This window comes from Scophthalmus maximus, chromosome 9, assembly GCF_022379125.1.
Source record: "Scophthalmus maximus strain ysfricsl-2021 chromosome 9, ASM2237912v1, whole genome shotgun sequence".
NCBI lineage: Eukaryota > Metazoa > Chordata > Actinopteri > Pleuronectiformes > Scophthalmidae > Scophthalmus > Scophthalmus maximus.
The window spans coordinates 17868006-17890000 of NC_061523.1; the positions used below are offsets into that span (position 1 = coordinate 17868006).

Sequence of the window (21995 nt, forward strand, 5' to 3'; positions counted from 1 at the left end):
AAAGTTGACATCATCCATCATCATCTTTTTTGAGGATATTCACATTGTCTGCTGCCCACTGGCAAAATAAGAATTTGACAGTCAAGCCAAATCTCACCAAGACAAATGTCTTTTCACTCTCTCTCTTCTCACTCTGAATTCCTCTCCCATTGTCCAGAACTGAGACTTTATGATTCTCCCTCTCTCTCTCTCTCTCACCCTTGCTCTCTTGTGCCCCTAGCTGTTGGTCTGAAGCTCTCTTAAATATTCATAAGCAGGGAGAGGAGGAAACTGATTAGTGGAGCAAAGCATCCCCCACTGGAAACACTGTACATTTGAACAAAATATGTAATTTATGGTAATGCTATACAGCCTACACCGGTAAAAAGAGACGATTGATTATTTCCTCCACATCAACAAACATTGATGGCTGTCTGGAACCAAGTAGATCTCTATGCGCCATATTAGCTGACTGATTTACTGGTCTCTCTGGGTGCGGAACCAAAGTTCTTATCAAGACTACAATTGTTACTTGTCAGGCAGACAATTACGTGACAGCTTATGATCAATTTATCAGTTGAGATAATATTATTAGGGAAAATGCCAAAACATCACCGGTTCTCATATTTGAAGTCTCTGTGGTTTTAATCATATATCAATATCCTATATTTTAGATTGTTGTCATTTTTCAGATATTTTATGGACCAAAAGATTAAAAGATTTATCAATAAAACAATCTGCTGATTCATCGATAATTAAAATAATCTTTAGATGCAACCCCAATTCTTATTATACATTCAATGTTAAAACTTTTTGGGGTACAAATATGCTTTTCTGAGCTGAAAAACAGCTGCAGCACTCCAACAATAATAATAATTCTGAATTCTAACACAAGCCATGAACTTTTCCGAGAACCAAGTCATTTTATTTTTTCATGACCTGTCCAAAAGCTCACTGGTTTATTCTAATTGTAGTATTACTGTATTATAACCATGACAACAGGCCTGTACGCCTGCCGCTGTCGGTGCTATTTCGGGAGATGCTCCTATCGATCGTATCACAGAGTAGGGACAAGTGACCTATGAGGTTGCTTAGGTATAAATAATTGCACGAAAACTTGTGAATTTGGTCTAACGAGACCGACTGTGTGTCTGCTGCCGAAAGCGCACTGCTCGTACAGACATTCTCCCGAATCATTATTTTTGAAGTGTGCAGCAGCGAGAGCCTGGCTGAAGTGTTGGAGAGGGAGTTCTTCTCCCGGTTTTTCTTCCCTTCTTCTCCTTCCTTGCGGAAATACCAGGGGGCGGGCACGAAAAAGACCTCACACTTGTGTTGTTTACCATGTTGCTGAATCTCCTGCTGTTTTCATGCTGGGGGCTTATTTTGATGTCAGCGCGAGACAGACAAAGGTCAGGCCCTCTCCCCACAACACTTGAATATTTAAGTTCTGGTTTTCAGCAGGAGTGGTCACTCATCTGTGTGTTAGCGTCTTTTGAGGAATGAGTGAAAGGTTGTTGTTTTTTTTGCTCTTCTTCAACCTAAGTGAATTCAAAACATCACACAAACTTTATATTTGAAAAATGAGTGTTGAAAGAAACTTTGCAGGACATTCATACCAACTTATATATACCTTGATCCATAATGCATGAGGAGGACATTCAGCATCAGGATTAATGACAAAATACAACAAGAGTCTAGTTCCTGAATCTTGGTTTGGATGAAGCCGGCCTATATCACCGTGGAGATTTTGCAATTGCTCATGAGAGATCATAATCCTATAAGTTCTGTACAAAATCCTCTTCATCCTTTAAGGTTTAAGAAGGCACAGATAAGCTGAATACACGATTGATGAACTCGGTGGCGATTGCTGTGGGGAACTATAAACAGCTAGGTGGGGCGAATGATGAAACCTTTTTTTTTTTAAACACAATAGTATGTTGGAAGTGAAATGACCCAACAGGTGACCAAATAAAACACAATGAATCATCTGAATTCTACAAAACACCTTTTCAATATATATACACAGCCTTCGGGTGGGGGGGGGCAGTTTACTCCTACTGCACCATGAATCATCCACTTCCCGTTTACCACAGTTAGTCTTTTGCTCTCTTGTTGCCAGCACAGTTGTTGGTTACCCCCCACACACACACCACACACACATAAGTTGTCCTCACATAACTGTCTTATTTTCCAGAAAAAACACTCTTCACCCTTCAAAGGATTCCTGGGAAACGTAACTGCCGAGGTCGGATTCGTGCCTAAGTGGAGGACTACAATGTCGACCTCTTCCATTACAAATAGACAAGACGCAGTTGCTCCTGGTTTCATCATTCGTACCTAATGCCTGAGAAATTTCGTGTTGAATGCCGCAGGTTCCCCCTCGTCTTTGTCTGGACACCTCCGAGAGCCGAGAGACGCTTCTGCCTCGTTTAGTTTGTGTAACACAACTCAAAAACCCTCTCGGACCCATCGACTCGGAGAAACATTTCTGGATTCCCGTCACCTCTCTAACAATTGAGAGCAAGCAAAAGGAACCTGGGTGAGATCCAAGGATCCTGACCACCAAGGGGTCGATCAACTCTGCGTTAATTGACTCTATTATCACCCCGACTCCTTTTGCACCTAATTTGCATTGTAGCCAAGAATCGCTGATCAATTATGAAAATGTTTTCAGAAAGCGTGCACGAAAATGGGCTTTCAGCCGTGGCGTGCCTTGTTTCTGCCAAACGGGAAAACGAGAGAAACAGATTTTAAAAATGAAATTATTTTATTCAGTGTTTTTACCAGAGTTATTCAACAGAGCTCAGCAAGAAGCTCCTGAACCAAGGAGTGAAGCTGGCCGCGAAGGTGGTGACAAAAACTCCCATCATCCCACGCTACCGCATGATTTCACCAATCGCTGTGTTTTTCAGAAAAAAAACAAACAAGTATGTCGGCTGAATCTGATGATTTTTCTTTTTCACTAAATGGATGTTTTCTTGTTTCTAGAAATGAGAAGATTTCGGAAATTAATACTGGTTCCGCTTGAGTTTTGAGGTATATGATAGCTATCACGACATAACCTGTAGCACAAGTGACTTTCCAAGAAAGGTAGAAGTTAAAAAATGGCAACTACATGAACTTTAGATTAGTCATGATTGAGTATAAATCCATGATTTATTCAAAATGAAGCAAAGACACAGGTTTATTCCAACTCTAAACAGTATCCACCCAAAAGGATATGGTAGTTTTTTTTAAGACCAAAAGATTCTTCTGTGTATGAAAACTACAACCAAGAGGCAGATTTGTTCACTCCTCACTGCTCCTTTTGGCAAATTAAAGTTTAATGCATTGCCACGTTGCTTTGCATTCTATTCATTCCCATCACACACTCTCAAACGCAAACATAAAAGAAGCCACAGGGCACTGTACTGGTTTTTAGCCCTGCAAGTGTCACCGGCGTAACGGGGAAAATAGGACAGCCATTGAACGCGCCATCAAAATCCACAGAAGTTAGTCATACAGCCAGACGCCGTTCGAAACTGCGGTCCTCAAAAACTTCTCTTATGTCTCGTTCGTATTAAATTAAAGGAATTGAATATTTTCCCCCAAGAAATGTTTCCGCGGGCAATTAAATACACGCACTGGTGAGTTAATGATAACAATAAGTGCATTTCAAAAGTTAAAAAGAGAACGGAGACAGCAAAGAGCAACTCATTTTATGGCTGCTGCATATTTCCTGAGCCATGAAGCTTCTCACAGCTGCGCGTTCACATCAACACGGCCAGAGGTACACGGCCATGGTTAAACCTCTTTGGTACCGCGGCTCGAGTGTGTCAAAAGACGCCGCGATTAAAAGCGGCTCAATCACGGATGGAGCATGACTCACAGCATACAGTACCACTCCTGATCGGCTCAGCGCAAAGGGTCGTTACAGCTGATCGATAAGATGGCGGGGTGCGGCTGTAGAGTTGACACATGTTACTGAATTAAAAGAAAAAAAGCTGCTATAGGGAAAGATCGTAGTAGTGGTCTAAAAGTAACTAACGTTGACTGCCAATTTGAAACTAGAACTGTTCGTTCAAAGTCAAATGTTTTGTGCAGCCAAGGAAACCCATACCTCCTCCCTACAACTTTGTATAAAAATAACATAACCTGACTCCCTTCTTTGCCCCCATCATAACTGCCACAGTCTACAAAATGGCTTTGACACTTCTACTTTATTAATAAACTGTTAATTAAATTGAAATGGATATCAAGCCGCATGCATTCATTCAGTATGTTGGTATTTTGTTTCTGGGTCACAGATTGTGCCTATAAAAGACAAGCGCATGTGTGGGCCACCTTTTATAAATCAGAACTTGGAAGACACGTGGAAGGAAGCTACAGAACCAAGTTATCTCTGCAGGCCACACTGTCTGTCAGGCCACGACAAAATAGGGATGTGCGTGTGATGAGTTGGACGGAATGCAAATGCAGGCACGAGGGGTTAGGTGGGATCCATTTTTGTCATTTACTTTTGCCCCATGTGGGGCAAGGAAAAAAAGGGGGCGAAGACGGTCTCCCCCCCTGCAGCTGTAAACAAGGCTGTGAGCGAGTGAAGAGCTGCAGGGCTGGCCTTTTCTTGTACGAGACGAGAAACTGAGTTGCTGTTATCTGGAATTGAGCAAAGTGTTCACTTCACCATTGTGTGCAAGACCACAGCACCGGCGTCTTGTCCACTCGGGGGGAATGTACCATAGAGCACTTGGCAGCCTGTTGCAGGGAAACTGTTCTGCCAAACAACCGGCTACGTTGAAGGGAAAAAAAAAAAAATCATCATGTGGCAAATATGATCCGTAGCGTGAGGCAGACAACACAGATTGCACAAGACTGGAGGGCCATATTACCCGGCTGGGATCAGGCCTCCAAAGCATTCAGTGGTGACCTTTTCCCTCCGTGGCATACCTGACCCATGGCACAATATTCATGTCTGCCTTCAAAGTTTGACCTCACCTTACTATTTTAGTTTGGTCATCGAATTACACCACCGTTGAACATGCCCGACCTAGAGCCAAGCGTTGACCAGCCGCTTGTTTGGCAACATCATCATGTTCTGCTGACAGGGGTGACACACTGGCACACAGCAAGTCTGAGGGAAGAAGCAAGGGCGCAACATGCTATTTTTAACTCCATTTGAGTAAATAAATCTCTGGTGGGGGTCTGGATTACGTATCGCTATTGACATTTCTTTGTGATTATACGTCAATCGAGTGATAAGGGCTTCCTGTTTAGCTTAAAGGCTCGTGTTTTGGGGACCTGCTTTCATGCGTATATTGGGCAATAAGACGCTCAGCTTCATATGGACATGACAATATTGCTAAACATAGCTTTGCAACAGGGCACAGGCGGTACCCGTGTGAAGGATCACACAGCAAAGCTTAGATAAGTAGGTTTGGCCAAAGTCGAACCTTCTTTTTAGACTAGTGAATCACACTAGTGAATCACATAATGGCCGGCTGTTGCTCAGGAGGTAGAGACAGCTGTCCACTTACCCAAAGGCCCGCGTTTCGACCCCCTCTTTCCCCAGTCCTCATGCAGATGTGTATTATTTACCCTGAATTCCCTGTGACGGCACTTCTGGTAGTGTATGTAATTTGTATCAATGTGACTGAGGAGGCACGTAACTAATTTTTTTGGAGTACGATTTGTATCTTGTTTGCAACCATTAATAGAAATGGACCCACCACAGAGAAACCAAACCATAACTGTCTGAATAATACAGGTGGAAGTTCCTTCTTTTCTCCAAACCACGCGTTCTTTGAGGGAGATTGCTTCTGCAGCGAGTGCTGCAGTGAACTATGTGTAAAGAAATAATTTTTCATTTTTCATTTCATTTGTCCATTCTTTTTTTTCTTATATGAATAATACATAGAGCCCATGTTGGGTTAAACTTACTTTGACATTTTAGTCTTCCAATAATTTAGCTGAATTACTCTGTATTGCTTTGTCATTTCCTTTGTGGTGACCATGTCTATCTTTCAAAGTCAATCAGCCTCCGACTGGATTGGCTGGCTCTTCAAATTGAAGGATGCTTTGTGTCTCTGCAGACCGATGGTCATGTCTGTCGGGATTATCTCTCTACTTAAATACATTGATGAAGACCTGGGGCACATGTACCTGTACATGGGGAGAATTCATCCCCAACATGCAATTGTATATACTCCAGGCTTTGCTTTTAAAGGAGACATATGCTCATATTCATGTTCATAATTTTAATTTGGGTTATTACTCCTCATACTGTTTATTCCTGCAGCTCTTCTTTCATGCCTCTCCCTGAGACACTTTAAAGCCCCCCTCCCAATGAATATGAGATATCTTTCAATATGTTACTGATCATTTACACTGATGCATATCTTAACAAACAAGACTTTCAGATTGCTTTTAACAATGAAAAGTACTCTATAAATGAAATGTTATTATTATTATCATATTATTACATTTTTGTAATCTCCAATATTCCTCAATGACAGGAAGAAACTCGTAAAAGTAACTTTTGCAAAAGTGTAAATACATGTTCATGGAATAAAGAGGACTTCCATTTGTGACCAAAAGTCCAAAATCCAGACAACTGTGACACGACCGGAGAAAATGGCACCTTAACCTTGTCTCCATGTAAGTTTCTCAAAACATATTAAGGATAATCACCTCTTTAGGGCATAAACAGCATGGGCCGCTGCACAAAGCTTTTTGTATTCACCCCGACAGACCGACCCAGACAGCCATGCAGAATCGTATTTACTCTGCAGCGGAGGATAAGACAGAGGTTAGGCCACGAACAGGGTTCTCCAGCCACAGGTCGTCCCTCGGGGGATGGCTCAAGATTGGGATTTTGTGGCAGACTGAGCAGCCATTTCTCTGGGACCGAGGGGGAGGAAAACCTAAAGGTACAATTTTGCTAGTTTAAAACAACAACAACACTTTCACAGCAAACGTACAAACGCTGGACAAAGTGAGGAAATAAATGTGACTCCATAGAGAATTGCACACATTTTGGAGCGATTCCCCCTCAACTCCTTCTCTCTGTCGCACGTCTGAAACGGGATCTCTGCGATTTCTTTCTATCTTTCTTTACACACTTCAAGTTGGGAAACGAGCCTGTGATAGCGTGAGGGGAAGCATTAGGAGCCAATCTCCAACACTGCCTCCTCAGGTCACTGTGTTAAATGTCAGGTTCGGTGTGTGACCATGAATAAAACAGAAGCATGGCTCATGGTTATATTAAGGGTTAGAGTACCACTTCTGTTCTGTTGTATGGGTGAAAGTGAAAAAGGTCGGAGTGATCACCACTGCTGGGATCTGACCTTTAATTGGCTAGACAGCTATTAATCTTCAAAGCTGAGATCAGTCCTGGGTGAGAGGTTACAGAGTGACTGGCTCTGTAATATGAAGCTTGATAAATAAAAGGGATTAAAGGGTTGACATTATCAGCATTCGCAGCAGGTATCACTTAGGCGGCTTGTTTCTTTTTGCAGCGTTATCTTCGCTGTTATGTTTAAGCAGGGTCTCTTCCTCATTCCCAGGGTTTTCCTCTTTCCTTTGCGTTTGTTGTGTGTCCCATTTATCTCTTATCTGGCAACCGCTTCTACCACAGCGCATCAGCCCATCGACTCCGCCTGAGGCAGCGGCGTGAGCATGACTCCTTCACTCCAAACAAATATGATCAGCTTCTTCTAATTTTCTGTGCTTTGTATTTTGAAGCCCTGGATAATCCATTGTCTACCTGTGCATCAGATCGCCACCTTCAGAACCGTTGTTGTTCGTCGCCATTGCCGGCTCCAACCCTGACCTTTGCCTGTTCCACACCATTGATCGGCCACTTGCACGTCCCATCAGCTGAATCAACTCATTCATTCATTCATTCATCGTCTACCGCTTTATCCATTTAAGGGTCGCGGGGGGTCGCTGGAGCCAATCCCAGCTAACATTGGGCGAGAGGCGGGGTTCACCCTGGACAGGTCGCCAGCCTATCGCAGGGCCACATACAGATACGGACAATCATTCACTCTCACATTCACACCTACGGTCAATTTAGAGTCTCCAATGAACCTAACCCCATTCTGCATGTCTTTGGAGTGTGGGAGGAAGCCGGAGAACCCGGAGAGAACCCACGCATACACGGGGAGAACATGCAAACTCCACACAGAAAGGCCCTGGTTGAACCGGGATTCGAACTCAGAACCTTCTTGCTGTGAGGCGAAGGTGCTAACCACTACACCACCGTGCAGCCCTGAATCAACTCATCTAACAATTTTTTTTTTGAAAGAAATTAAAAAAACTCAAACCAAAACAAGGGCAACAGCAACTCTGTGTTCTTCATTTGTGGCCAAACAACTTTATAACACCTCACCATACCTTAATAATTGCAACTTCCGAAACTTCAAGTTCAAGTGAGCCAAATGTAGAGTTGTTTATTTTCAATTAATGTCCAGTGTGGGTGTGATCTCAAGGGAGAAGGTGTCCTCTTAACACGGCTCCCTGTTAATCCGTGCCGTAGATGGACACAGTTTATTTTTAGTCAACCCTGCACAAATCCTCTTGCTGCTATAAAACTCACTAGACTCACTAAATGTGTTTTAATCCACTGCTGAAAACAAATGTACAATTGACTCAATTTACACAATTTAGTGCCCAGCTGTTTTAGCAAAAAAACCTGATTCATTTTTTCCCCCCATTTCTTTTATTAGCATTGAGGAAATATATAAAACGACCCAACCTTTTAAAAAATTACACATGTTGTGTACAGTTTTAAGGTACAAAAAAAATTACCCGATTAGCCAACTAATGGGACGTTAATATTCATTTTAATTTGGTGAGCTCGGTGTTCCTTGGATAACAGTAGTTAATATCTCTAATGATGGCACTAATGTTAAAGCTCCACTGCTAGGCGACTGGCGAAAACAGCCTCAGCTGCCAGCAACAGAAGTCCTCATCTTTTCATTTCCTCTCTGCGTTTTTTCTCAACACATCTTCTCAACACATCTTCACCACCCTCATCTTCACACCCTCGCCGGAGCGCAGAGCTGGCCTCTCAGGTTTCGGCAGCTGGCAGAAAATCAAAAGAAACGCAGTTGAAAGGAGCCGAACGTTAGGCCAGTGTCTGACTCTGTTGCCTCTTCAGCTACCGGAAACCATGGGAGGCATTTTAATAAACCGCTGCAATAAATATAACATCTCTCAAGTCTTTCGACTTCTGCCACGGGGATGGAAGTCTGCAAGTCTTGCAGGCTCATATAGCAGAGCTGCACATAAAAACAGCAACAGCTGATATTAATAAAAAACTGGTGGGAATTAGCTCTCCGATTTAAAAGTCAAAGAGATTTTTCGGAGAAATCTAATCGGCATCTTTCACGTCCACGCCTCAGTAAAAGAGCCACCAGGGGATTGAAGGGTTGGGTTGATGTGCTTTGTTTTACCATAAGGTGAACAAGAATAGAGCGACACCGCTGCCTTCTGAGGGGACACGAGATCTGCTGGGTGGAATCCACCCGGGGAAGACGAATGACTGCAACAGAAGCAATTTAACCCTGTGACTGATGTGTCACATTGTTCCACCGCCCTGTGATCTCTAATGCAGCACATTTAATGGATACGGAGAGAGCAGACACGCTGATCTACAACCTGAGTCACAGCAATTCTGAAAGACACCTAGCAGGTATGTAATCGACACGGGGATTAACTCTCCGACGGGAAAGGCTGAGCCTATTCCTCAATGTAGAATGATGGTGGGCCTGTTCCAGATGTCTGACTGCTTGGAGGTGTCTGGAGAAAAGGGTATTGTCATTTGTGAAATAAACTCCCTGAATTGTCAACTGAAATAGATTCGTAAGAGATTCTTCTCTGACACAAACTATGTCAATGCTATAATTATTGCTGTTCTATCTCTACTTGGCTTTAAGTGGTCAACCTGAATTCTGAATTTAACTCATTTTGGAACCAGAAGAAACCATGATTGGAGGAGATGGGGCTGGGCCTGACCGAGGGCTCGAGGACCCAGCACGCCCACCGTCAACCTGCATCCGTTGGACAGTACTGGCTGTCAATCACACGGTATTCATGCCCCAATGCGTACTGTTCTTTATCGTCTATTTTAATTTAAATGGGACAATAATTTAATCAATGCTGTATTGGCGAAAACTAGAGATTGGGACCACAAATAAAGTAGAGTGATAGTCGCATAGAAACTGACTTATTTTTGCAACCAGTGGAGTCGCCCTCTGCTGGTGATTCGAGAGGACACAGGCTTTCAGGTACTTCCGCATTGGCTTCACTTCCCAGACCCGGATGACTACATCTATTTTTACAGTCTATGGTCGACGTCAGCATTCATGTTGCCGAGCGGTGGTCTTGTCACAACTTGACCAATTGAGCGGCTCGTAAAAAGGGCGGACACGTTTGTCGGCCGCGTGCGAAGGAAGTAAAATGGGGACAGTCGAGTCGAGCTGCTGTGACGCAACCCGTCTTCAGAATGAAGCCTTCAAAGGCGGCGGCGGCCCCTTGAATTGGGACACAGCCCATACAGTGGACCATACAGTGAGTAAGCCCAGTCCCAATGGCTGCACTCCTACAGACAAACACACACCATGTGCAGCCATTGCTACTGCTCCGTATATAGTATTTATATTTTGTCATATTTTGTACGTACATATGGCTTTTTTTTTTTTTTTTAAATGTCTTTAAATTTCTTTGTATATTCTGCCATTTATGCTATATTCTGTCCTCTGTGCTGCTGTAAGGACCACATTGCCCCACTGTGGGACGAATGAATGTACGTCTTATCTTTAGCCTCTCCGAGAACCTCCTCCTCCTCCAACATGACATTTTTGGTCATCAACCAGTGTGTGTGTGTGCGTGCGTGCGTGTGTGTGTTCAACACAATGCAATTAAGCTCAGCATCATCTCAGCCATCTCTCCCTCCGTGCCAATTAAGGCTGCCTAGCAACGCAAGGAAACCATCCAAGCAAGAGCTTCTGCTGCTTTGAATCCAAACCACTTTTCTTTTTTTGGGGGGGTGGAATGCACCAAAAACAACAACAACAACAACAACAACAGCAACAACAGCAACAAAAGCAACAGAGTGACTGGCAGCCGGACCCTCCCGATCAGCGACGCACTGGCGGACTGAGGTGGTGGGGGGGGGAGAAGCCCCCCCCCCCCCAAAGACTCTCTCTCGGATCACAGACAGACAGAGAGAGAGAGAGAGAGAGAGAGAGAGAGAGAGAGAGAGACGATGCCTTCCTCCTCCTCCGACACTCGCTCACGAGCCGCTCACTGGATTTGATCTGATTTGCCGACAATTCATTTGTTCAAGTTTTTTCTTTCGACGGGACCGAGCGCAGGGTTTAGTTCGCAGCCAGAGGATGCTCCCACGGGTCGTTCGGATTCTGTATGTCTTGTCTTTCTGCTTTTTCCAAGGAGGCTTTATCAGGTGAGGAGGCACCATGCAGCCCCTTCTTCTTCTTCTTCTTCTTCTTCTTCTCTTCCTCTTTGTGGCCAGTTGCTCTCTGTCTCTCTCATCAACTTTTCCACCACAAGACGCTGCTGGCTGTTCACATCACGTCTGTCATTTCACGTATACTTTTCAACCCCCTCTCAACTCACTGCGTGGACGCAATGTTGGTGCGAATGACATATCTGCTCTCACCCACAATGTTATTAATAAGATCATAAACGACTCATCATCCTCTTGTAAAGCGGCGCACGCGTTTAAAAAAAAACGAACGTCCTGCACAAATCAAACTGACATACTCGGAAATCAACACTATGGTTGTGGTTTTTAAACCGGAGATAAATGGAAAATTATGAATAAGCCTTTATTCGCATGAATTGCGCACGATTGAAAGACGCGGAACGACCTGTGGAATCGTGTCCAGTGAGCGACGTGACGTTCACGGGATGATTGACGGTTCCCCCGACGACAAGGCGAACAGCTGTCGCCTCGTCCACGACGCTGCAACTTTCAAAAGTTGTCATGCAGCGCAATAAACGTTTTGGATTCAGTTTTCTTTTTTCCCCCCCAGACATGGAGCAAAGAAATACGCGTTTAGATTTAGGGTAAGGGTCACTGAGACCACGAACAACCCAGCTCCCTGTTCTCTCTACTCCTTCCTAATCCCACCTACCCCTTTCCTTCTCTCCCATTGGTGGCACACACACAGAAACAAAAACAACTTTTATTTGCAGTGAAACCCTTTTCCCTTGTTTCATGCCCTGCCACCCTCGGGTGTGAGAGCAAGAGGGAATTAGGGATCTGCATAATCCTGGAGCGGAGCAGAGCTCCGGGATGACTCCGTGAACCTGCAGCCTGGAGAGCAGTCAATCTACAGCAGCAGCTGAGAAATGAGACGCCCCCCACAGCACCTCCTCTGAGAAATGAGACGCGCCCCCCACAGCACCTCCTCTGAGAAATGAGACGCGCCCCCTACAGCATCCCCTCTCCTCTCGCCATGTACGGAGGGAATGAGAGGGGCTGAGGGAGGGGAGGGGAAGGGGACGGGATGGGCAGGTGTAAAAGACAGGCAGCATCTGATAGGCGTGTGGTGGGGTGGGGGGAGTGGGGGGTTGGAAATGGGAACGGAGCAAACTGGGATGAAGTGAAATGCGAGAGGGCGTTTCATTTAGCTGGAGGTGGCGGGGAGATTGGTAAAGTGGGGGACGGGCCTGGGAGATGGAGAAAAAAAATGGTACAGATAGGAAAGAGGAGATTAGTTGGGGGGTTGGTGGGGCTGAGAGAGACTGGAAGTGTTGTAAAAGTTGGGGGGGGGGGAGGATTGTCATGTAAAATAGTCCACAAGCTGGATCGGTGTGATACGTTTCAGATTGGACGGCTGTCATGAGAAACAGGAACGAAGGGTGTGATAAATAACAAAGTTCATATCACAGTCGGAGAGGGGGACGGCTGTGTGTGTGTGTGTGCGTGTGTGTGCGTGTGTATGTGTGTATGTATGTGTGTGTGTGTGTGTGTGTGTGTGTGTGTGTGCGTGCGTGCGTGTGTCATATTTCGTATGCTGCAACACTTCAAGTGTGTTAGAGTTGAATCTCAGCTTGAAACGAAGCCCTGGATCTGTCTGTTGGCCTGCAACTATTCTGCCACTTGTTTCTCAGCAGGATTTTTTTTTTAAATAATCACACTTTTTTGTTTTGGTGTAACTAGTTTAATTTTCCGCTTCGCTTTTCCCCGTTTACATTGGATTGATTTTGGCTGATTCATCTGAATAATTAATGAGATACTGGTGCTGATACACTCAGTTTTAGACATGTTACATTGAGGAATATAAACATGTTTACAACAAATTCCAAAGTTTTATTTATATAGCCAAAGAAATCACACCGTTGGAGCCTATTTGTTTTTATTTATTAAAATTCATATCTGGGCACTTGCAGGGTCAGTAGGGGGCAACAACATTGAGGAACTCAATTTTTTACACTACACTATAATAAGCACCTGTGCACTTAGTTTGTGTATTTGAATGGCAGCGAGGCGTAATCACTGCCAGACTCTTGTGCAGATACATCCGTCTCCTCTGGTCATCTGATGTCAATCTGTTCGTTGGCAAACTGAGTGTGCAGTGCAGTGAATTGATCCCTGTTGTCCTTGCCTCCAGTCAGTGAGAGATCATGACTCTCAGTGGAAAATATCAGAGAGATAAGGAAATATCAGAGAATAAGGCTCATCATCCGGTGGAACTCGGACCTCACGTGCCTGATTGTTGGGTGCACACTTGATCATGTGTGCACTTGTGAAAGAGAAAAGTAGATTCGCAAGAGGCCTATTGTAGGAATTATTTCAATCAGACAATGGCTGTATATTGATCGTAAAAACATAAGTCTTCACATCTTCAGAAAGTGTGTAAGTAGCAGAATTATCGAAATAAACAAATCGCAAGGGACATCTTTAGAAATTTGTGAACATTATGAATGTTGAAGAACGTGAACAACCATGAGCAACACCTTTTTAAGATTTTCTAGTTTGTACCGATGTTTAAAAATGTGTTCATAAAACACAATCTCTTATTTAGAGATTATTTTTAGCAGGAAACTCTTTGCTGTTTTGGAACATTTTAGGTTGGTCAAAGATAATTAGCCCTACTAAGGGTGCATTCATTCGCCAAATCGGTTGTTATCAGACATTATATCAGTGGTGTTTCATAACTTTATGGCAAATTTGCTCCCAGTTTGAGACATTTTCCAGTGACTGCACAGTTTTTGAAAAGAAAATTTGCAAGCCAGCGAGCGTAAAGTGCGAGAGAGGAAGACCGTTTGGGAGTGGGTCTGGTCAGTGTGAGGAGCAGGGGGTGATAACATTTTGTACCAAATGAGGTCTCTGAGGACAGCTGTCCTCGAGCACAGGAACCTTCTCATTTAATCACTGGAGGGCAAGCGAAGCAACATTTGTACCTACATTGAACAAAAAATAACATTCCCAATTGTTAAAGTGTAGAGTTGCAATGTGATCCAGAATGGTTTGCAGGCAGTTGCGAGAGGCGAGTCAATGGTGCAAATATCTTCTGAATTAACTGTGCGAACCTTTCATCCCTCTGCTAAGTGAGATGTCAAGCTTGCGGCTGACAGCTGACAGACTTGACAGGTAAGGTACCTGGGAAAGCTTTTTCTCTCTGCAATAACTCCTTATTGAATGAGATGATGTACAGTCCCGATAACAGGAAGGTGGGAGAAGAAGCTCCGAGGGTGGTCACTACATCACCAAGTCTCTTGATCCACATCATTTGTGAAGAAGCCTGGATGAAGTTCACTACAGCCTTAAAGCTGCTGCAACTACTTGGAGGCTATGCATATGTGGCACTGATTTTGAATCAAGATATAGCATCACAAACTTAAATGTATGGTGACTAGGGTTTACTTAAGGAGAAAGGTTACATTATATTTCATTTTGTACAGTCATCGCTGCAGGTAGCACACTGGGAATGACCTGGAATAGAACCCTGACCTTCTGTACCGAAGTCATCGTGTAACCTAATGAGCCGCACCAGCTGCTAAGATGGTGAACAAAAAAAATGTTAATAATGTCCAGCTGAAATTACTGGTGTCAAGAAACACCTGTTCAACAGCAGGGGCAAATGTTCCTGTTGGAATCATTGTGAGAGAGAAGCAGACACAAATTTCAACTTCCAAAGCTCAGTTGTTGGCGCGAGGACACAGTCATTCTGTGATAGGTTTTAATGAAATTCTGATGGTGGTCCCTTCTGGTCTCGAAGTATCTGCAACAGCAAAGTAATATCTGCAGGCCAGTAAACAGTGGAGGGACGAGGACCGCAATTATTGTGCGCCCCTTCAGTTTAAGCGTTTCACAACCCACAAGGAGTTGGAACTGTGGTTTGTGTCTAAATAATGTGTGCATAAGAGGAGACAAGGGAAAATGTCAGTTCCGCCTGTGAATTGATTTTCACGGGACAAAAAATACCCAAGCGGAGAAATGCATACCCTTTGCCTAAACTGTTTAAACTGAAATTAAACCATAGTAGAAATTAAATTGAAAAAATAACATAAAAATAAGGATGAGGTTCGAGTTCACATGCAGAGTTGCACTTGTTAATCTTTTTCAAAAGGTAAATTGTGCACAACAGTGGGGGGAAACAATTTCACCTCGACACAGTGTCACACAGGCACTTTGGGGGCGTCTCTTATCCTTTCTGAAAACACAGGAGACCCCCACACGTTTGGCTGATACGCAGACAAGAGCAGCGAGGAGTGCCGGCGAAAAGGAAGCGTGAAAAGGAGGACAGATGGGATGTTGACGTGAGTTAATGACAACACAATGAGAACCAGGCAGGGGACGAGAGTCGAACAGACGGTTCGCACGCCACAGCCAGCGCCGCCTCGAACAGTCGTGGTATACTTAACAATGAAATATGAAGACTAGGGATACAAGGAAAACTCATCAAAAGAGAAATAAAAGAATTTATACGTACTAAGCTTTAAACTCCTGTGAGGATATGCTGAGGATTTAATTGTAGCTTGTTAAATAAAACTTCAAAACAAGTCATTCTTTATTCTGCTCATTCTCAGAGTAATGTCAGGAGTTTTTTTTCTTCCCCACAGCCAGTTTAATTTTGTATAGTCACTGTCTCGGCAGCGAGAGAAAAAAAAGTCACTGCATCACTTCTTCCTGATTATAAATTTGCCATGAGGAAATCACACACACACACACACACACACACACACACACACACACACACACACACACACACACACACACACACACACACACACACACACACACACACACACACACACACACACACACACACACACACACACACACTCACACACTCACACACTCACACACACACACACACACACACACTCACACACTCACACACACACACACACACAGTCACAGTCAGTCTAATCTAAAATCCCTGACAAGAAAGAGGTGTCTGACACAGACATGCCCATTGCTTCAGCTGACATTAAATTTGTGTTTGGATATGTGGTGGAGGTGACAGCTTACTGATGGTCTGTAGCAGTCAGCCCGCACCTCCAGTGTTAGGCTGACACCCCGAGCTGAGAGATGTGACTGATGGTTTTCAGCCCATTTCAATCAAACCACATGTGACCTTTCCCCCGTTTCTGCCATATGAAACGTGCATTACAATCTCCTTTGCCACACGTGATGAGTGATTTTCACTGGGACACTGATGCCTGAGGATAAAGAAAGTGGTTTTGTCCTGAGTGTGTATGTCTCCTGAAACATGCCAATTCTCTTTTATTATTCTCTTTTCTTTGGGTAAGAATCTCACCACCATTGTCCTGGATGAGATATCTCTCACCGGCTTTTCCTTTTCCACATTAACCTGTGTGTGGCTGTGACACGCCTCTGCTGCCAGCAGAAATCAAAACGCCGAGCCACTGAATAATAAATGCATCATGAAGTGTAACTGATGCACATCAGCTCAGAGTAAACTTTTAATGTCTGCAAATATGTTGCCAGCGAATGCAACAGTGTCCAATGGTCATGGATGGTAACCACCAAAACCTGTCAGCATCCATTCACAGAGGCTTAAGTCAGATTTGTTTTTTGTGCTTCCTGCACATCACTGGCCTCAAACATGTGTAGCGTAAATATGTAAGGCCCGGGGTTAAAAGAAAGCACTGAGTTGAATGAATATGCCTCAAGGCCACAAACCTGTACACTGCAATGGAAGAAGATTTGAAGCAACAGCAACACAAAGAGAGAGACAGTAAGAGACAGTGATGTAGGTCTTTGCTATGGCAATAATTCAAGAAATTAAGGCAGCTCTAATTAATAGCTTTAGAATGGTAATGGATGAAATTACTATTCATGATGTAAGGCTGATTAATCATAGAGTCGCTGAAAGTGGCCAAACTATACAGTTGGACTGTCGGTTTGGCAAAAAGATATTTCAGCACGTGCTCTAGTAAGTCAAAAATGAAATTAATTGCTCTGACTAATTGAGGAATACCAGGCAGAAAGCTGAGGTGGGGGCATTGTGGAGGTGCAGGGTTGAGGTGGATTCACAGTGGCTTTAAAACCACAGTCCATCCATCCATCCATCGTCTACCGCTTTATCCATTTAAGGGTCACGGGGGGGCTGGAGCCAATCCCAGCTGACATTGGGCGAGAGGCGGAGTACACCCTGGACAGGTCGCCAGCCTATCACAGGGCTAAAACCACAGTCCTGCCTGCAAATACATAGAATAATAAGAAATAATAATAATGATACATTTTAATGTAAAGGCACGAATACCAAAACACCATTAGAAAACAAAGTTGCAACGCAACTATGAAAACATCATTAAGGTCAGGAAGCTCAGTAATGGGGCAGTTTGGAATTCTGATAGGGAGTCCAGTGTCGTTTAAGAACATAAACGATTCTTTGACTCAAAATATTTCAGTCCGTGCACACGGCAAAACAACGTAACACACAATGTGAGTCTGGTCACTAGTAACACATTGTGTAATGCAATCAAGTGGATCCCGCCACTCTTCTTCTCTGGCCCTGGCAGATTAAACTGGCCACTTATTGACTAGAGCAGCACTTTGGCTCTGAGGTTCGCCGCGGAAGGTCCTTATGCAATTAGGAACATCAAGTGGGGGCCCATTATGAAACCCTCCATCATGTTATTATGTCTGACCATGTGCCGCCCATGCTGATTAAACCTCACTTTCAGGGAGAAGATAAAGTCACGCCCACAAAAAAAACACCCCAAAACAAACAAACCTCATCATAAATGGTTGGACAAAAAGAAACTGTGGGTTGTGGTAGAATCACACTGAAGATCTCCTTTGTAATGGAATCAAAATCTCATTAACCGAAGCATTTAGAACGATCATGCTGCAATCAATCTGTAATTATATAGGCCTGTAATTTATCAGCCAAATAGTGCAGGCTAAAGCTAACGGTAGTGGAGCATATTACGCATATTAGTCAGTAACTCTGCCATGCCCTAACCCCGGCCTGACCAATTATCTTTCATCTGTCATTTTGGCTGTTGCGCTTGGGTTAAAGTTCAGTATATGACAGCATTCAGGTTAAGATATTGAAGTATAGATTGAGGATTACTGTAGATGAAAACTCAGTTACATCTGTGTTCGTCCAATAACACAGTGGCATTAAAGGGGTCTCTCCTCTCCAGTAGCATGAAATGAGAGTGGTCCGTGTTGGGATACAAAGCACACACCTGTGTAATTCCTCTACATACTGAATGAACTATGCCTGATGTTATGGCTCATCTAACTCACACACGCACGACAGGACGAACCAAATTGCAATTGCACAAAGCTTGAGAGAGGCTTTGATGTCCATAGTTGCTTTGTGTAAGGTATAGTAGCTGTGCAATTAAAAGTACATTTTAGTACTAATATTTAGTGCCTTCTGTCTTAAGAGCAGGATATCTTGTAGCGTCATCAAGTTTCCATTAAGAAAGCTTTGTACTGATATCGGCTGTATACAATGTAGGTCACCACTGTGTGACACTTTGTGATATAAGTGGTCCGTTTGCCATTAGTGGCCTGCAGGTGACTCTCTTTTGTACACAGTGTTAAGCTGATTCAAGGGTAAAACACTCACAGATCATGTTTCTCCACAAATCTCTTTCACTCTGACCTCTGGATCACTGACAGAGATTTTTTTCTCCCCACATTAGCGAGATGACTAGTTGTCCTTGACAAGCGAAGTGCCGTGTGATGATATCATACTGTGCTCAAAAAAAGCACGAGAGCTGTCAATGACGATATCCAAAGTTGTATTTAAGAGTAGAACACAACTGTCTGAGTTCTGAAATGTGTTGTTGCTAAGCCACATTAGACTTTGGATTGTTTCGGTATGCAGAGATGATGGTTTTGAAAGGTTGGTCTCTCTACCAGGGATGTTTTTCCTAAATAATTGCAGTTTGCAACCATGAGCATTCCAAAGTAAACCTTATTTATGATGTCAAAGTTTAGAAATGTTCAAGCTCCTCACAGTCTTGTTATTCCCCTATATCCGCTGAAGCAGAAGGACATCACTGCTTCGTGGATTCCTAGAAGTGAGCTACAGATCTTGCGAGTGAGTCTCATTTTGGACAGAACTGTTTAAATGGATGTCATTAAACAAACTGCTGTTAAACCCAGTTAATAGCCAGTGGACCTATTTGTTCACAGAGCATTTTGCTGACAGGAAGTTTGTGTCTTGCTGTAGGTGAGATTAGAAAGACAATGCCATTGTTAAAAGCCATTCTTTCCCTTCTTTTAAACGCTATTGATAGTATTTTGCATGTTATTTATTTGCGGGTAATGAATGCTTTAACAGCAAACAAATGGGCGCCAGGGTGAACACCCTTGTTTCGCACTTCTCTTAATTAAATGGATGTAAGAGGGGATACTAAATATTTAAACATTACCAGTATGGCAAACCTGAAAGTAGTCTGGGCCATATTCATCACAAAGTAAGTCTATTAGAGCCTTGAATGATCCTTTAATTAACCCTTCCCCCTTTCCTTGAGTCAATCAATGGTCTGGCAGACATTTGTTTTCCCCTGAAAGGACAAACTCATGTTAGTTGTTGAATTTATGTTAGTCGGTATTGGCTGATATTTATCATGTAAACATTTAATCTGTTAACCGTAACATCTGATGTATTAAAGTAATATTTATATTTCAGGAGCTGAAACCAGACTCAAGAATCAGGATACATGGGTTCAAACCAGGCTTAGCTCAAATCCATCAGGTCCTATCAGGTCCCTGATTAATAATTAATTTGTGGGGTATAAGTTTCATATGTCAATCTAGACAAAAGATGGTTCATACTTCTCTGCATGGTAGTAATGTAAAGTCTAGCCCTCGTGGATGCATTTGATTTTACAGCCATAAATGAAATGACTGACGTTTTCTTGGCACCATTGTTGATTTTGCTTTTGTACCTGCCTTTGGTGAGGTCATAACCAGACTATTTCAGTTTAGACATATTATTACTGCCATGTATAAAATATATGATAGGTAACAGAACGTAGCCAATAAAAGTTTACCATTAAGAGAGGCTTCTGTGGCCATAAGGCAGTAAAATTTCCTCTGTCAGTCAAACAGTTGAAACCATTATTTCAAGGTAAGCCAGCTAATATTTAAAGGCCGTAGTCTTAATGACGTCAAAGTGGAAGTCACATTGACATTGAGTAAAGATACGGTGACACTGCGATCAAAAAATAAATAAATGTGAGATTGTATTATGGCTCTTTGGAGGACACTTGGATGTCTGGGCTGATTTTCAAAAAAGACGTAATTTTATAGTGATTTTGCGCTTGGTGACACACTCTCTTTTAGCCATGCATGGCCATACTTTGTTCCCGGTTATCTCGGGCCACACATTAGGTTCGGCGCTTTCTAACCATCCATAACAGGGCGGGAGACGCGTCTCTTTTATCGTGTCGAACAGACACAATGTGAGTCTGTAAATGTATTCACCTTGGTGCCTGACCACTGAGACTCCATCCATTTGTCTGCATGTTCCCACGGGACGGCCACATTGTTTCCTGTCAAATCCGGTGGCTCTCCTCTTTGGATGAGAAATGTTTGCTTTTCAATAAAGGGGTGGTGCGCCCGACAAACGTGTCATGGACTCTGTTGATGGCCCTGGGATTAGGCTGTTGTCAATTGTACGGCTAGTTAAACCGGAGACATTTTGGACCACAAACAACCACAAAAGCATTTCAGTTCTAGTGAAAGCTGGAAGGATTTGTTGCTTGTGTGGAGTAATTAAATCCACCTGGTAGTACGACATGGAGAAAGCACATCAGCGTGTGTCAAACAGGATTAGTTCGTAGACTGTCTGAACTTGTTTTTTCCTTAACAGGCTGCAGGATTACCACAGCCATGTGCCTTTGTTCTTCGGAGGAAACTGCGAGACATGCTCTGCGTGTCCAGCACCCCAAGAGGCTCTTGTGAATAAGACATCGCCCTGGTAAAAGTGCACAAAGCAAATGGAGCAGTGCCCGAGTTGTCTCTTGGACTTGATCCTCTGAGGAAATCTCACAGAGCCAGTGTCTGTCTCGCCTGTGGGTTTTTAAAATCGGAAAAACACGAGGACATGTCTGCTTAACCGCCAGCTCTGTGTTGGACTGCACTGACTGTCGGCGGGGTTTGTGACTGGTGCCATAAACTAGGACAGACGAAAACAAATTTCGTCACACTTTATTTCAACGAACCTTTTATAATTTTACAACAACAACAAAAAATCTCCCCTCAACGTCTTCTCAGTATAGTGGCTGTTCCGGAGTTTTCAATTATATGAAATGGGCTTCATCACAAGGTGGAGTTTGCTCAGTTGTCATATAATGAAAAATATTTAAATTTCCATTCCATTTTTTGGATGAAGATCATGTCACAGTGTTTTGTAAACTGATGTTTTCAATAATGAACTTTGAGGCTTTGACATTCTACTTAAGCAGCACAAGTGAAACTAGAAACTGATATATTTTTTCAAAAAGCATCGTTGTTGAGCTGCCTCCTTTATGGTTATGATTCAGAACATCCCTGGTAGACT

The 21995-nt window shown here is 43.3% G+C and overlaps 1 protein-coding gene across 3 annotated transcripts in view; it reads left to right on the forward strand.

The window, feature by feature from the left end:
• Window positions 1-10428: 10428 nt before the first annotated feature.
• Window positions 10429-21995, forward strand: part of glra4a (glycine receptor, alpha 4a) — a 36678-nt gene continuing 25111 nt past the window's right edge. For 2 of the 3 annotated variants that reach the window (XM_035650528.2, XM_035650529.2), the window contains exon 1: window positions 11218-11425. In XM_035650528.2, the coding sequence (XP_035506421.1) occupies window positions 11358-11425 (68 nt within the window). In that variant the 5' untranslated portion in view covers window positions 11218-11357. Of the gene's footprint in view, window positions 10531-11217; window positions 11426-21995 lie in introns of those variants that run through there. The other variant, XM_035650530.2, reaches the window with a different exon arrangement.